The sequence below is a fragment of the Strix aluco genome, chromosome 7 (genome assembly GCF_031877795.1).
Source record: "Strix aluco isolate bStrAlu1 chromosome 7, bStrAlu1.hap1, whole genome shotgun sequence".
Classification (NCBI taxonomy): Eukaryota; Metazoa; Chordata; class Aves; order Strigiformes; family Strigidae; genus Strix; species Strix aluco.
In genome coordinates, this window is record NC_133937.1 from 26282798 (window position 1) to 26299303 (window position 16506).

A 16506-nucleotide genomic window follows, 5' to 3' on the forward strand; every position below is an offset into this window, starting at 1 on the left:
AGAGGGCTGTGTCTCCCCTCCCCACTCCTCATTTGCCCCGGGGCTGCCTTGGCGCTGTGGGTAGCGAAGACAAGGTCATTCCCATGTAACACATCCCGGTGGGGTTCAGCCAAGTTCCTTCCCTTTGGGGAGGGGGGCAGGTTAATGGCGAGTGGTGGGATCGCCTCAGGCTGCTCCGTGCTGCTCAGCCATGGAGGAGCTGCTGTTGCCTCTGAAACGCCCCATTAATGCTGCGGTCCCTTTGCGAAGGATCAGCGGGCAGGGCTGGAGCCACTGGGCCACGGGGCTGGGACTGGGACTGGGAAGAGTGAGGGTGGAGTGGGCTAGCATCCCTCTGGCTCTGCTGGGAAGCCTCCATGTGTTTATTTTGGGGTGGCAAATCTGATTTATAGCCAAGCATCCCCCAGGCAGGGCTGTAAAGTGTTACAGGATCCTGGTTTTCATATATTTTGGCTCTCTGTCGTATGGTGTTGGAGGGGAGGGAGATGCTCGGGTGCAGGGCAGTGCTGCCTGCACTCCTGTGACCTCGTCTTTGTGTGCCCCAGCCTTTGGCTAACCCTCAGCCCCATGCCAGCCACCCCACTGCCTACACTGTCTGTCCCCTTTCAAAGGCAACTGCTCTGCAGCCTCCCTGAGCCCTCTGTGCCTGCAGAGAGGTCTCCACTCCCTCTGGCTGGCTCTGTTGCAGCGTGTTGTTGCAGGTGCTGCTCTCCTCCATCAGTCGGGATTAGCGCTGTGGTCCTGTCTATGTCCCTGGCCTGGCAGGAACAGGGAACTGTGTCTGTTGGTCCTTCTCTGCGAGTGACAGCAACGTCCTGGTTGCTTCTCTGCCTTGTACTTTGCCCTGGTAAAGAGATGTTCAAGTCAAACCTCCTGTGGGTGTTTTGCTGGCTGCTCCTCACCACAAATTCTCGCAGACTCCTCTTGTGATGTGAACTCCCAGTTTGCTGGAAGCCCTTGTCTCCACTCACCCCAGTTTGGACTGGTTGCCCCTAAAGCCATGGTTGGTGTTGCTTTTCTTGGCTCTGCCTTTCTGAAGTAAGTGATGCTTGTGGGGAGGTTTTAGGCTGATGCTCAGGGAGGAGCTGGTAACAGCTACACCTTGCTGGCTTTGACCTCTTGTGGGGAGTGGGGGCTTGCTCTGCCATCCCTCACCTTGCAGGAGAGGAGGGGTGTCTGTGGACCACTTCTGACCTGGACTAGGCCAGACAGGGATGATGCCCTAGAATAAGTAGGCTGAAAGCTGGAGCTGGGACCTGGCTGTGTCCTGCAGTTGTGCAAAGGGACATCCTGGGAGAGGGCAGGGCTGGTGCTGGAGTAGCCCTGGGTGGGGGGTGCAGCAATGAGGATTGCAGGGGGAATGGGGAGAGACCCCCACAGCATCCCCTGTGCTCTCTCCAGTCTCTGCTGTACAGTGGCACAGGCAGCCCCCTCCTCAGGTCTCACAGTCCCTTGCCTGCTGCGCCCTCCACCTCCTCAAATCCTCTCCCGGTCTGCTCACTGCCAGACTGCAGTCTAGGCTGCTCCAGGAGCTGCCCCCACTGTTCCTGGCTGTCAGGAGGCTATATGTGGGGTGCAAAGGGGAGACAGAGGTGGGGAAGGTCTGGGAGCAAGCCTGGATCCCAGTCAGGCTGGGCCAGCCATCTGTGTCCTGGTTCCTCTCTCAGCTCCTGCTTCTTGGTGTTGTAGCCCTGCGGCTGCACCTGGGCACCCTCAACTTTGTGGGAAAAGGGGTGAGAGGGATGCAGTTCACATCTCTGGTGTTTGATGCTTCATCTGCAGCATTTAACATCCCTAAAGAACATAAAACACATGAGCTACTGTCTGAGGGAAGCACACTCCTCTGCCTGTCCAGCCTTAACATGGTCCCAGTTCTGCAGATCAGGGCATTGGAGCAGTGGGGCATCAGGACGGGACCTGATGGGACCACGCTGGTAGTCTCCTCCAGGGATTGCAGCCTCATGGCTGCTTGGAGTGCTGGGGACACAGCAGGTCCCCAAGTCTTTCTGCTGGGAAGGGATTTCTTCCACCAACTCAATAGCAGCTTGTCCTGAGGCCCAGCTGGTCTCAGGAGTGCCAGGCTGGGGTTTCTCGGCTCTGCAGGAGAGCCAGACAAGTCATTTAGCCTCAGTGCCTAGGGATGGAGGGGACCCTCACTCCGTGGACCAGGGGGCTTAGCTCAGATGGCCTGCAAAGGAGCTGACAGGCAGGCTGATTTCCCTTGTGCCGCCTTGCACAGGAGAGAGGCTTTCCAAAAAGGTTTGTTTTTTAATTAAAAAACAAATGCGGGGGGGTGGAGGGTGTCATTCTTGATGTGAACATGGGTGACCCCGTGGTGGGCTGGGAAGCACCAAGAAAGGATGCAAATGTCTCTGTGCAGGCACCTGACTTCCCTGCAAGGAGCCGATCGTGGTCAGGAGCCGAGGCAGCAGCAGAGGTGGGACGAGCCTGGCAGTCGTGATGTTGCCTATCCCCAGCTGCTGTCACCAACACGCTCGTGTCTCTCTGCTGCCCAAAGGTGGGGTAAGACGGGGGCTGTGGAGGCTTGGGCTGCGAGCTCGAGGATGGCTGGCAGGAGCATCGTCTGTCATCTGCTGTCAGGCGAAGTGTGGCCATCCCTGGGTGATCCCGCACCGGCTTGATTTTACAGCCATGACTGGCACTTGAGCCTGTTTGCCGAGGGCAGGGGGCACGAGGGGCTGTCGGCTCGCGGCTGCCTCTGACCCTGTACGGGACACCATAAATCTCCCAGTTTAAGGCAGCCCAGGCTGTTCTGGACATGGTGCTGTTGAACACGGTGTGCGGGGTGATGTGCAGCCCGACCCAGAGGTAAAGCAGGGGTGGCTGCTGATGAGCAAGAGCAGCATCTGGGAAATAGGGCCTAAATCCCTTTAATTTTTTGTAGATAGAAAAGTGGTCTGAACTTAGAGCATTGGGAATATCGAGCTCGGCATGCTCTGGTTTTGCCTTCTTTTCCTTAGGCAACCCAGAGAGGTGGATACAGGGAGCTGCCTCACCCGTGCCGTGGCACATCAGCTGTTCGCTGAGCTCCACACAGAGGGTTTATCTCCCGAGACTGTGCTGTACCGATGAGCTGAGCGTGTGAGTGTGTGCTGCCTGTGGAAACCCACTCCTGCTCCAGCCGAGCACCCTCAGTACCCATCCTGCCTGTTCCTGTGGTGCTCCTAAAGTCTTACAGTTAAACACAAGCTTGACCCAAGACTTCTTTCTACATTAGGAAAATCCATCCAAAACATCCTTCTGGCCTTTTGCACCAAGAAGAAGGGAAGGATAATGTACAAGGGGCTGATTTTTGTGGGAAATTTTGGCCAGGACAAGGCAGTTGCCTGCCCTGTGCTGTGCTAGGTGTGATGATGACAATGCAGGGGCAGATATTCTCCTTGATCCCTGTGGGGCCAGGCCGGGGATGGGGCAGTACCCAGGCTCCCCTGCCTGCCTGCAGCACCCCCCGGCAGTGACGATGCCGGGCAAGACGAGGTGAGACCCCTGCCACCCCTCAGAGATCCATCCCTGGCAGTGACTGTAGGCAGCGTTTTGGGGTGAAACACTGAGTGTGCGATAGGAAGAGGAGTGGGGGGCACGTGTGTCCGGGGTTGCTGGGTGTCTGAGCAAGGGGGAAAATGCGTGAGCTGGATGTCAGTGTGTGTGTGTCAGAGAGAGAAAAGTCCCGGGACTGCAGCTGCTGTGTGTGAGGCACGAGGGTGTATTTTTGAGGTAGGTGCAAGCCAGGAGGAGCGCGCGAAGGGCTGTGTGTGTCTGTGCTGGGGGGTGCGCGGCGTGTGTGTGTACAGGGTTGCTTGTGCAGGGCATGAGTGGGAAGGAGGGGGGCTGCGTGGGGAAGGCCGCACGCGTGTGCAAGCCGTGCGGGAGCGCAAGGGCATGCACGGGCGCGGGTGTGCGGGCTGCGAGCGCACACGCGTGTGTGCAGGGGGGCTGCCCAGGCGTGTGCGGGGCTGTGTGCGGGTGCAGGGTGTGTGCGGGTGCGGCGGTGCGGCCCGCCGCTCTGTCACTCAGAGGCCGGCTGACAGGAGCTGCCTCTCCAGCGGCGGCAGATAGCGCTGATTGCTGATTCGAGGAAACAAAATAGCAATTGTAATTAAGGGGTCTGATAAGATAAAGGAGGGCGCGGGGAGCGCGGGGACCGGCAGCGGGGCACGGACGGCAAATTAGCAGCTGTCACTCAGCGCCGAGCAGGCGGCGCCGGCCCCGGCCCCGGCCAGGTACCGGCCCCGGGGGCCGCCCGCCCGCCGCAGCCCCCGCCCCGGTACGCAACAGGTGGCGGGGCCGGGAACGCCGGGGCTCGCCGGAACAATGCAGCCCTCGGCGGCCCTGCCCGGGCTGCGGGGCTGAGCCCCGTCCCGCTGCCGCCGCCCGGCCCCATGGCCCCGCACCGCCGGCCCTGAGGGCGCCCGCCCGCCCCACCAGGTAAGCGCCCGGCGGGGATGCTCGAGGAGGGGGGGCGGGGGGTGTCCCCGCCGCTGCCTCCCCAGCCCGGCTGCGGTGTTTGCTCAGCCTCGCTCCTTCTCGAAACTCCGGCCCCCTCCATCCCCCCGGTAATCCTTTTAATGTCTGGCACGTCCCGGGAGGGCTCGCCCGCCCGCTCCCAATCCACAACGCGCCCGCGGAGCGGAGAGCCCCCAGCGGGGGAACCGCGGCCCCGACGCCCCCCTCCCCTTCCTCCCAGCCCTTAAACCCCCTTTTACAGATGGGGAAACTGAGGCACGGGGCGGGGAAGGCGTCCCGCTGGCGGCTGGCCGCGGAGCCCGGTCCTTAGTGCCAGTCCCGAGCTCGGCGACACCTGGCCCGCCGCCGCCCCCCTCCGCCTCGGCAGGTACCCCCGGGCTGGGGAGGGGCGCGGGGGGCTGCGGTCCGGCCGGGCTTCCCCGGGGGGCGGCGGCGGCCACCACCCCCCCGCTCCCCGCGCCCGCCCCCGCTGTCGGGGCTGCGGGCCGGCCTCGCCGCCTCCCGGGGCAGCAGCGGGGCCGCGGAGCGGGGCGGGGGGTGCCCCGCGGCGGGGGGCCGCCGGCCGTGCGCCCCGGGGGCTGGGCGGGCGGGCGGGCGGGCCGGCGGGGGCCTTTCCCCTCTGTAGCCGCTTGTGCCCTCCTTTCCTCGGGGCGAGGACGCGTCGGCAGGGCGAGAGGAGGAGAGGAGCCGAAGGCAGCGCCGCGCCGCGCCCCCCCCCTCCCCGGGCGCTCCCCCCCTCGCCGCCGCCGGGTCCCGGGCTCCCGGCCCCGCACCGGCGCCGCGATGGACCCCTGCTCCTCGCTCTTCAGCTACGTGTGAGTACCGGCAGCCCCAGCCCCCCCGCCCCGCGCCCGCAGCCACCCCCCCGCCCCGGTTCACACCTCTCTCCTGCTTTCTCTCTCCCCCCTCCCAGGTTAATGCACTTGTTCGTCCTCTGCCTGCAAGCCCAGGTAAGTGCCCGCTTGGCCACCCGGCTTTGTTCGCCCCTCGGGGATGGGGGGGTGCCCCGCAGCCGCTGCCGAGCGCCCCGGGCTCGGGAAGGAGGGAGGGAGGAGAAACAGTTTAAAACCCAGGAGACAAAAGTCGCCCGGCTGTAAAAAGCTGCGGCCGAGGGAGGACCCCCCCCGGGCTGCAAAATAAGGTGCGGAAGACTCGGGCTGCGAGGCGGGGAGTACGCGGGGTTTCAAGGAATTGCGCAGGATTGTGTTTAAGTAGCTTTAGGTCCCGTCCCCCAACCTCTAAATGGCACTGCGGATACCCCCGTTCCTCGTGTCCGGGTTTTTTTTTTGATTACGTTGCTTCATCCAAAAAGTAAACAGGAATTAAAAAGGAGAAACCTCTCCCCCACCTCAAACCTTACTAAAAAGCGCAGGTTTTGATTCAGCTTAAAATTGTCAGACTTCAGCATCGCTGGTTTGTATTGCCAGAGACAGAAGTGTCATGAATAGATTAAACAGCCTGGGCAAAGCTTGTACAACACCCGCATTCCAGCAGGCACGCGTCGCTGGGAGCCCTGCACCTTCAAACTGGGGTGAAGCCCCCCTTCCCCCTGAGATCACAGGTGCAGAAGCTTTGTTTAAAATGCCCTTTAAGCTACTTCTTTTTTTCTTTTTTTTTTTTAACTTATTTTCCTGGAACCTTGGGAAAAAAAAAATATCTAGTTTCCAGCCGAAAAGCAAAGGGAAAGGAGTGCTGGGAGTGTGCAGTTGTATAAAAGCATAGCTGTAATATTTTGGAGTATGAGATGGAGACCAAATAGCAGCATGGCTAATGACCTCTCCTCCACATGGTACCCTCATCAGAGCTGGGGAGAGAATCCTGCTGCATTATCCAAAACCCGTCTATAGGAAACACACATGCACAGGCAGAAGCAGAGGGAGAGAGATGACATTGTCAAGGGGAGATATCTCTATAAAGCCAGCTTTGGGAGAGCAGTGGCTTTTGCTTTTATTGGGTTTTTCTGTTGTTGTTGTTTAAGATGGGAGGAAATCTTCCCATTTGACGTGGGGGTGGCGGGGGGTAGTCCCAGCCTTCTGATGTTGAAAGGAGCTATCTCCTAACATTTGCTCAGAATACATCTTTATAAATGTCAGGGAGCAGCGAAACTTTCCAGACTTAAAAGAGGGATTTGAGACGAGGGGGGAAAAAGACTTCTGTGCAAGCTCGCGAGCCGGGGCTGAGGGGGGAGCAGGTTTGACTGCTCATGAAAATCATTTAAAACCCAGGAGCAGCAGCATCGGGTCTGGCAAGGATGGGCTCAGCTGCGGCTTTGGGGCTAACGGGTTTGGTGCCGGGGCTGGGGACAACCCCGCTGCTGGCACTGAACAGCTGGCTGCGGATGAGGGATGCGTTTGCACGGGTAGCACGTTAGTATCCTTGGGTTATTAAGCCACAAAGTACCTGGGCTGAGGCACAGTTTTCTTATAATTCTTATACCTCATAACTCTACCTTCTTTGGGGAATTTGTATTTAAAGAGCTCAAAAAGAGGAGTGTTTGGGAACAAATAAAGAGCCTGGGACTCAGCAGAAAGGCAGCTGTGGAAACTGATGGGGCAGTGGTTGGGGTACATGTCCAGGGTGGCCGGAGCAGCAGTATGTTTCTGCAGAGGCAAGAAAGGTGTGGGACGAATGTGTCAGCCCCTTGGGGGGGTGCAGCCCAGTGCCATCCTGCACACCCCCCCAGACTCCCTCCTGCTCCCAGCCTTGATGCTCATCTCGGGTAGCCCAGTGCCAGCTGAGACCCACCAAGTCCCAGGGAGGCCTCTGGGGTCACCGAGCCCTGTTGTGCTCCCGAGTCACCTGCACCCCTCTGCTTAGGGCATGTCTGGAGCAGGCACAGCTCTGTAAAGGGCTCTGGTCACTGCGTCCCAGAGCTTAATGCTCCTTCTCCCAGGGAGGCTTTGCTGGTGCAGGAGGTACCACTGCGGTCCCGGCTCTGTGCCTCCCTGTAAAGCCCGGCTGGAGGCCAGCGATTTCGGCTCAGCCCATTTGCGCCGCTGAGGAGTAGAGATTATAATGGTGTGTCGTATATTTTTTAATTTCCTAAAGGTAACTGTTCAGTCCCCACCTAATTTTACACAGCATGTGAGGGAGCAGAGCCTGGTGACGGATCAGCTCAGCCGACGGCTCGTCCGTACCTACCAGCTGTACAGCCGGACCAGCGGGAAACATGTGCAGATCTTGGACAACAAGAAAATCAATGCGATGGCAGAGGATGGGGATGTGCACGGTAAGGACGTGCGATGGGGGCGGGTGGGGGGGAGCCAGGGAGGTGTTTGCAGCCCAGCACAGCGATTGATGATTTCCGTCCTGTTTGTTAGCCAGAAATCATTAAAATCGTTCGGCTTGCGGGGGCTTGTAAAGGGAGAACATAGGGGTCAGCAATCAGCGGCTGTGTGATTCAAGGTGAGGGCAGGTTCCCCGTGCCGAGGGAGGGGACCGGTGTTTGCAGGATGGGCTCTGCTCCTTTCTTTTTCATTCTTGGTTTGCACCTGACTCGGAGGACTCGGGGCTGTGGTGTGCTGAGCAGCAGCGGTCATTTCAGCCCAGCTCTTTGCAGGGCTGGGAATCTCTGAGACTTCCTTTTGGAAAAGAAATAGAAAGTTGGAAAAGAAATAGAAAGTTGGAAAAGAAAAGGTGGCGGGGGGAGGGGTGAAGGGGGAACGGCTGCTTTACAAACCTTGCCTAAACTAGAACTGTCTGAAGTGGCATTTTCCCCATGTACTCCCCGTCCCTCCCTTTTCAAAACAAATCCCGAGCGGAGGGTCAGCGAGACAGTTGGCCACGGGCAAAGATGCTGCTGTGTCTCCGGAGACAAAGCAGGGGGACTCGGCATGCATGAGAGCCTGCACTACACTGCAGCCCCTCTGCCGTTGCCCTGGCACCCCCTCCCCAAAACCTCTGCCCCCACCCTGGGGCACGATCCCTCTGCTGGGGACACCCAAAGCCGAAATACTTTGATCGCCTGCGCTAATGACACATCGGGGCAGTCAAACACCGCTCAGGGGTCAGCGGGGCCAGTGAGCCCTGACGCTGCAAGGCCTGATCCTGCACCCAGATCGGGGAAGTGCCTGTATTTGTGTGTGTTGTAGGTAGGAATCACAAGTGTTTTTCTTTGGTATTAGATGAAATTTCCCTTTCTTGCTTGGGGAGATTAGTAGAAACACTTTTCTTTCTTCCCCCCCTTTTTTTTTTTTCATTCCTTTTGCTTTGACTGAAAATTTCATGCTGGACTTTAGCAATTCAAGCAAAGCACAGATTCCGTATATATGGTATCCCATACATGCAGCATTAATCTTCCAGATGAACTATTCCCATCCTAAAGCAGCTCTGGCTTGAAAGGGCATTAGCTAATTTCCCAAGCAAAAAAACCTGTCTTGTTTTAGACCTATAATGCCTGGATTTAAAAGGCAGTTAGTGCATATTTAAATAACGACCAGGTTTAAATAAGGCCAGAAGGAGGGGACTCGTGGTGGCTTGAAAAACTCTATTAAAATGTAATAAAAAAAGGTTAAGCATTTGAAGAGCTAAGGAGGAAAATGAAGACTGATCTAAACCAGAAAGAGAACAAGCAGTTTTTCAGATGTAAAGTTTTAAAAGAGTTGCAAGTCTGTAAATGTTAAAATAGAGGTTCAGGATTGTTCTATATGAATCTCTAGGGAGGCCCCCATGTCTGGAAGAACTATTAAAACGCTTCTTACTTTCACCTTTTTTAACATTTCCTGAATACTTTCTCCTCTTCGCAGTCCAGTTGGGGGATCAAGTGTGTCTCGCTGCATTTTTTCAGCATTTACGTAGCCACTTTCCCTTCAAAGTTTGAGCATGAAACATAATTTTACTGGGATAAATCTGTCACTTAAGTGAAAGAATAGAGTTGAAAATGTTAAGCTCCCCCCCCCCCCCCCCCCCCCCAATAAAGGGGAAAAAAAAAAAGGCTCCCCCAAAATGTTATTTAGAAATCCACTTTTGCAGCAAAGAGCCTCCTTCCCCGAGCCTGCCCTTCTGCGCTTTTTTTATCTCATTTTTGGGGGTGGGCGTGTAAAAGGGGTTGATTTATTTTTGCAGATGACCCCTTTCCCCACGCTGACATTTTTACAGCCGACTTAACATTGAGTCTGGCGTTTTCAGTTATCTGTCTTAATTGTCAATATTTGATTGACTTTTTTTAATTCTAAGGGAAGGCGGGTGGCCGGTGCAGCCTGGCTCGTCCCTTCTGGGCTGTGCCTGCCACCGACCAAACTGCCACTGGCTGCAGCCTGGACTAAACCCTGCGAGTGGCCGGGGATGCTGGCACAGCTCCCTGCTGACTTGCTGGTTTCATCTGTACCCGGGGTTTTCCACTGGTTGGGGCTGGAGTTTGCGGGGTGCACGGGTCACGTGCAGGTGTGCAGGTCCCCAGGGACAGGTGGTAGTCATCCTCCATGGCTGGAGCAGCGCTCTCGCTGGGCTCGTGCGGGGCGACAAACCCGGCCGGCAGCTGTAAATCACAGCTGCCCTCTGGAAGAAAAAAAAAAGGCTGCAAGAGAAGTGATGTGCATCTTTAAAGCGGGGTTTTGTGCTCTCTGGGGCCGAGGCCTGCCTCCCTCCCTCCCTCCCTCCTCTGTCCCTCCCTCCCTCTCCGATCTTTCTATCTCTCACAGAGAAAAAATCAATTCTCCTCAAACCTTTTACTGCCTCTGAGATCAATTTCCCCCCCCTTTCCCCAATATAGATAACTAGGGGGTCACTGTCTCAGCGCTTCATTTGCAGAGTGCTGTGGCTCCCGTGGGTTGGGTTTGGGGATGCTGCGTGTGTGCCAGGCTCTGGGCATTGGTGCCGGTGTGGCACACCCTGGAGTTGGCTCTTCCCAAATTTCTCAGCTCTGAGTCCGGTCAGACTACTTTGGAGCCTGTAGCAAACTACTGCTAGTTTGGTTAAGGTGGGGGGTGGGGGGTCGAGTGCATCCATCACAGGGGGCTGTGGGCACGGGGCAGTTTGGGGATGAGAGATGCTGCAGGGTGATGTTGTCAGGAGGGAGTGCAAGGAGAGGGTGCCTGCACGTGCATCAAGCCTGGCTTGCCCGGCAGTACCGAATCAGTCAGCCCCAGCAAATTTTAGGATGCCCCTTCCATTGTTCAACTCAGCCGCTGCCCGCACTGCCCACTCGCTGTTACCACCCTTGGTGCCATTTACCTTAGTAGTGCCTGTCATGCGAGGGATGCTGGATCAGGGCATCGCAGAGACAGAGAAGCAGCAGTTTTCTCCCAGCCCAGAGTGTGATTTAGGCTCACTTCACTTTGTGCGTGTGCCCACAGCCTCCTTCTGCCATTCAAAGCATCCTCCTGCAAAGCCACCTGCTCCAGAACAGCATTGCTGCCCTCGCTGGGGCTTGCCAGTGGCTGAACATCCTGGGGTAGAGATGTGCAAGCTGGGGTGCATGACGCTCCTGAGGAACCGAGTAGCTCTTGTGCAGAGATCAGAGAGAAGTAAAGCATCGGTGGGCTTAGTCCCATAACAAGGCTATAGACTTGGAAGCTCTGTGAGCTGCGCTCTAATTTACCTTACCAAATTGTGCTTATGGCACAGGGGCTGATGCTGGGCAAGAGGTGATGGTGGTGAGATGAGACAGTCCCAGCTGCTATTCGGTGTCATGGGGAAATCTTTGGTTCTTGGCACAGCCTTTTTGAGGTGTCAACAGGTAGCCACCATCCCTGATGGGTCTTGGCCTGGGGAGGGGAGCTGGCTCTGGGGACAGCAACTGCAGGGCCAGGGAGAAGGATGTCCTGTCCCCATCCTCCCCCTTCTCTGGGGATGGATGGGCTTTGGGGCTTGGGTTCCCAAGGCGGAGGCAAGGGAGGGAAGGTGACAGGTCTATTTATAGGCGGCCCATCGACCTGGCGATTTGCATAGCTCCTTTGGAAGTCGATCGATGCCTCCATTAAAAAACTGAGACCAAATCAATACGCCCTCTCGACTCGTGCAAAGGTGAAAGGCATTAAAAGGATGGCCATACCCTTCACGCCTCCCCTGCCAGCTGCAAAGTCACCGCTCCTCCTGCAGCCCTGGCCCGGAAGAGAGATATGGACCAGTGTCCCCTGGGCTGGGGACAGCTGGCAGCACGCCCTGTACTTCCAGAGGGTGCCTGCCTGCTCCCTGCCTGGTTTCTTCCTGCAGGCTCACCCAGATCTGCCTCGGCTTGTAGGGCAGCTGGCATGTTCTCCACCGGCCAGTGCATGCCCTGCTCACTGCCCTGCCTCCTTACTGGGACATCTCTGTGGCACCTGAACCACTGAGTCCCATGGAGCTGGGAAAGGCAGAGCTGCTCCCCCTCCAGCACAACTCAGGGTTGCAAAAGGATGTGACCAAGGTCACGCAGAGACACAGTGGCAGGGTAGCCAATCTTGTGCCTTGATTTTAGGGCTCTCTCTGGCCCAGCCGCCTGCCTCCCCAGTGTGTGCCCACAGTGCCCAGTGTCAGGCATTGCTCAAGTCTCCATCCCTGTGCCTGGCCCATCCCAGAGCCCCTCTGACCTCCCTCTCTATTTCCTCCCGTTGCTCTCTCCAGCCAAGCTCATTGTGGAGACAGACACCTTCGGGAGCCGTGTGCGCATCAAGGGGGCAGCCACAGGTTTCTACATCTGCATGAACAAGAAGGGGAAGCTGATTGGCAAGGTAGGACGCTGGGGTCAAGAGCATGGGAGAGCCAGGGATGCGCTGTGGGTGCTGAGTGGGGCTTGCTGGGAGAGGAGCTCTTACCCGATACAGAGCCCACCCATGGGGATGGGGAGGTGGGATGGGGGTCCCAGGCGTTCAGCCAGGGCACCCCTTTGGAGGGCAGGAGGATGAGCCATCCTGTGGCCTCGGGCAGCGGGAAGGAAGCAAGGGAGGCGGGCGGGTGCCTTGTGGGGCAAATTGTATCTCCCCAAACAAATAGGCAAATTGCTGGGCTATTCTCCCCGATTACATGGTACAAGTGCCAGGAATGTTAAGATGCTCCATGGGGCTGGCCCCAAGGCCAGGCCCCGCTGTGTGCCAGTTAGTCACGCTTGCTCCCTCCAAGCCTCAATGCTCCCTCCCCGGGGGTGGAGGGGGCTGGATGTGCAAAATCCCACTGCAACAGCGATTGTCTGGGAGGGTTTTCCATGGTGGCTCCTTCCCCGGGGCTGGCTGATGTGGGTGTCCCCTCCTTGGTCCCGCTGCTGCCTATAATGGGGAGGAGGTCAGCCTCCTGCTACCCCTGTGCTCCCTGCCACCTGTATCTGTGGGCATCGTCCCCATGGACCCCCCCATCGCCTCTCCTGCACCTTGATGGCCCTCCTTATATTAAAGACCTCAGGGGGGATAGGATGGATGGGTGAATTGCCACTGAGATGGAGTTTGCTTATGGTCATGCCAGTGAGGGAATCCAGCCCCTGGCATGGATGGGGGCAGGATAGGAGCGGGCAAAAATCCCCTTATGGGTGTGGTGGAAATGCTGGGACAAGCTGCATTGGGGCTTGCAGCCTGGTGCTGGCATCACACTGAGGACACGAGCTGCAGTGAGCAGTGTTTGCCCATGCCACAGTGCCTGCTCTCTGCAACTTTCTGAGGAAAAGCAGATTTTTGACCATTCTGACCTGTAGGAGAAGTGGGAAAAGTGAGCCCTTGGCTGCCGACAAGCACTGCAACCCTGCTGCCACACTAGCCAGCCCAGCTTGGGGTAGTGAGAGGCCGCCCTCTGACTGAGTGCCCGTTGCTTAAAATCTCCCACTCTGTCCCCTCCTCAGAGCAATGGCAAAGGCAAGGACTGTGTCTTCACGGAGATTGTCCTGGAGAACAACTACACAGCGCTGCAGAACGCCAAGTACGAGGGCTGGTACATGGCCTTCACCCGCAAGGGCCGCCCGCGCAAGGGTTCCAAGACCCGGCAGCACCAACGGGAGGTACATTTCATGAAGAGGCTTCCCAAGGGACATCAGACCACTGAGCCCCACAGACGCTTTGAGTTCCTCAACTACCCCTTCAACCGGAGAAGTAAAAGGACTAGAAACTCCAGCTCCAGGGTGGGCCCTTGATGGGCCTACCTCTGCCCACCCTGCCTGCACCTCTCCTGGAGGACTCTCCTCTGAGTTTGGTGGACTATATGTAGAGACTTCCCCATATGGGTATTAAGCAAAAAAAAAAAAAAAAAAAAAAGGGGAGGGAGGTTAAAAAAAAAAAGTTACCTGCTCTAGATGTTGATAATTTTGGGGGGTTGGTTTGGTTTTTACAAAAAAGAGACAAAAAGAGAAAAAAAGAAGAGAGAGGCTCTATTTTTGTACTCCAACTTTAAAAGAAATGAAACGTTCAAAGACTGGTGAAGGGGGAAGAGCCCTTCACTTAGAAATGTTCTAGTTTGTTTGGGGTCATGCATTATTTTGTATTTTTTTTGTAGCTCTAGGGGGAAAGGAGGAAAAAAAAAATCACTGTTTAAAACAAACAAGCAAAAAAAAAAAAAAAAGGAAATCCGAATCTGGGAACGATGTGCTACTTAAATGAACTGAATTAATGCTTACCGGAGAAGATGGAGAGGTTGGAACAAAATTAAAGGGAGGAGGGGATTTATTTCAGAGGTGGTTGGAGGCCTTCCAAGGTGGTTTTGCAGCCTGGGTGAGTGTGGGCGCTGCCTGTGGGGGCTGGTTGCAATGCCCGGGGTGAGGACCGCTGGATGCTTTTCTTCCTCAGATGCACCTATTTCTTCGGCTGAGTGAGGGGTTGCTGGAAGCCGCTTGCATCCTTATGAAAATGCTGCTGGCTTCACAATGCCCAACTTATTTTTTCTCAGGAGGGGACGGGGGTGATGGATGCCCCAGAGAAAGTCCTGAACTGACTTGGTACCTCTTACCCATGAGAGCATCTTTGGCATTTGGTTTGTTTTAAACTACTAAGGTGAGGCAGTGGGCGACGGCTGCCATGGAGCGGGCTGGTAACTGGTATTTTTTTTTTTTTCCATGTGGAAAATGTGAACTCACCAAAAAATGATATTTTTTTCTGTCTATTTTTTTATCAGATGGAAGTTTTCATCCATGAAATTAAAAAAGTTTACAAATTACTGTGGAGCCATTTTGGGCTGGTTTTGTCATAATATTCAGATTGTGGTTGGCACTTCCATTGTCAACTGTCTCTTCCAGGTTTGCTCTTTGATGAGAAATACCACTGTCCTTGCCCTCCTAGGAAAGGAGAGGTTTTCTTTCAAAATTTCAGTGTTGACAGAAGCCCAAATTTCTATTTAGAAAAAGAAACCCGAAGGAAACATTAAATCTCTTGAGTGAACATCCCCAGCCAGCCCCGCTCTGCACATGCTGCTCTGGGACTGCAACTCTCTCCAAAGGGTTAAAGCAATTATTCTTCACGGGGAGGGCAAACAAAGACACTGGATAGGAGCCAGAACCAGGGGTGACTTTTCATCCAATCTTTTTTGATTGTTTGTTTTTTCTGTTTCCTTGAGGATTTTTGTTTTGTTTTGGTTGTGTACAAATTGAATATGAAATGATTGAAATATTTATTTAATATGTGCATTAAAAATTTGTATTAGTCTAACTGAGCCTGATGCTTTCCAGGGAGGGGCTGGGGCTGGAGAGGCAGGTTGGAAGGGGCAGAGCAAGATGTCGAGGTGCAGGATGGGGCTGAGGCTGCCACTTGGCATGAGACACTTCCCAAGGGAACAGACATGGGAAGTGGGAGGAGGCCCCAAGATCTTGGACCTAGATGAGTCTTGTGGAAATCGTGGTTTTCCTTGCAGCAAATTGTAGGTTTAATGGGCAGATGCCATCTCCTTACCCTGTGGGGGCAGGCCCATTGCAGGCTGAATGGGGACATAGCACAATAGAGCCTTGACCACTGTTTTTAAGCATGGGATGAGGCTTTCCAAGACAGAAAAGAGAGTATTTGTTCCTCTGGTCTGGATGAGCTTGGTGTCTGCAAAACGGGCTGTCAGGTCCCCTCCTTTGGTGGATACTCAACCCTGCTGAGGTGCTGGGTCTTGCTCACAGGAGCTGATGGGAGCATTCAGATATGGAGTGGTCTCAGATATAGAAAGATGCTGGAATTAAATTGTTAAATAGGTGTAAAAAAAAAAAAATTGCAGAAATGGAGCAGCCTTGCAAGGTGAGAGTCTTGCCATTGCTGGTGTCAGCCCTGCTGGTGCTGCCATCCTCATGGGGTGCCTGTGACACTGCTTAGTGCTCAGGGTGTCCCTTGTCTGTGGGGTGTGAGGATAAGTCATCCCTTGGCTGATGCAGTGGGCCAGGCTGAGCTGTCAATATACATCACTGATATCAAGGAGGGAAACCCAGGGGCTGAGTGCTCGGCCACACTATATGTCTGAGTGTTGCTGCTGCGTCACGGAGGTCATGGGTGATGGTTGGGCTGCAGGATGGCACGGACAGTGTTTGCCTGGCTGTCCCAAGAGGGACTCAAGGACTGCAGAAGCCTGGAGCAGACAGCGCCAGGGCAAGCCCATGTTGTGTTTTCCAGACTACAGGAACTAGAAGTGAATGGCTTCTGGCCTTTCCCCAGGCAGAGATGGTGTTTGATAGTCCTTAATGGGTGCTTTTCTTTCATTAATTTGTCTAATTGCTTTTCCTAATGGCTTTGTGAACCTAGGTGAATTGGTGCCAGGTTGCTGCTCCGGGTAAGGGTAGCTGGGGGGCAGGACCGGCTCCATGCAGGTCAGCAGAAGTCTCTTCCCTTGCTATCTGTCCCCCAGGGACAGTGATGGCAGGGAAGGGCATGCCACGGGTGCTCAGCATCCAGTCAGGCTGTTCCCCCATCCCTGCCATCCTGGGCTGCAGCTGAGGGCTGGGGCAGGGGGCATCCAGCACCCTGGGGGCTTGAGCCGGTGAGGGACACCCCTGTGTCCTTGCACAGTTCTGTACCACACACCACCCGCAACTCCTGCCATCTGCTCTGCTGCAGCCTGCCTTTGCGAAAAGCACCCAGGTCTGGCTTCTGGGAAGGGACCCTCTGCTTTCCCAGCTCGCTTCGTCTGTCGTTAGTTAGCCCCTTTTCATGAAATGATTTTTGG

At 55.7% G+C, this 16506-nt stretch overlaps 1 protein-coding gene across 1 annotated transcript; it reads left to right on the top strand.

The window, feature by feature from the left end:
* Nucleotides 1-5265: 5265 nt before the first annotated feature.
* FGF8 (fibroblast growth factor 8) lies at nt 5266-15002 on the top strand. Its single transcript, XM_074830068.1, has 5 exons — nt 5266-5300; nt 5399-5435; nt 7534-7714; nt 12028-12134; nt 13229-15002. Exons 1-5 carry the CDS (start codon nt 5269-5271, stop codon nt 13514-13516), a joined length of 645 nt encoding a protein of 214 aa, XP_074686169.1. The 5' UTR covers nt 5266-5268; the 3' UTR covers nt 13517-15002.
* Nucleotides 15003-16506: the final 1504 nt, after the last annotated feature.

Coding starts and splice junctions, on each gene's coding strand:
- FGF8 (XM_074830068.1), top strand. CDS start 5,269: ATGGACCCCTGCTCCTCGCTCTTCAGCTACGT. Junction 5,436..7,533: donor TCCTCTGCCTGCAAGCCCAG/GTAAGTGCCCGC, acceptor AATTTCCTAAAG/GTAACTGTTCAGTCCCCACC. Junction 7,715..12,027: donor AGAGGATGGGGATGTGCACG/GTAAGGACGTGC, acceptor TGCTCTCTCCAG/CCAAGCTCATTGTGGAGACA.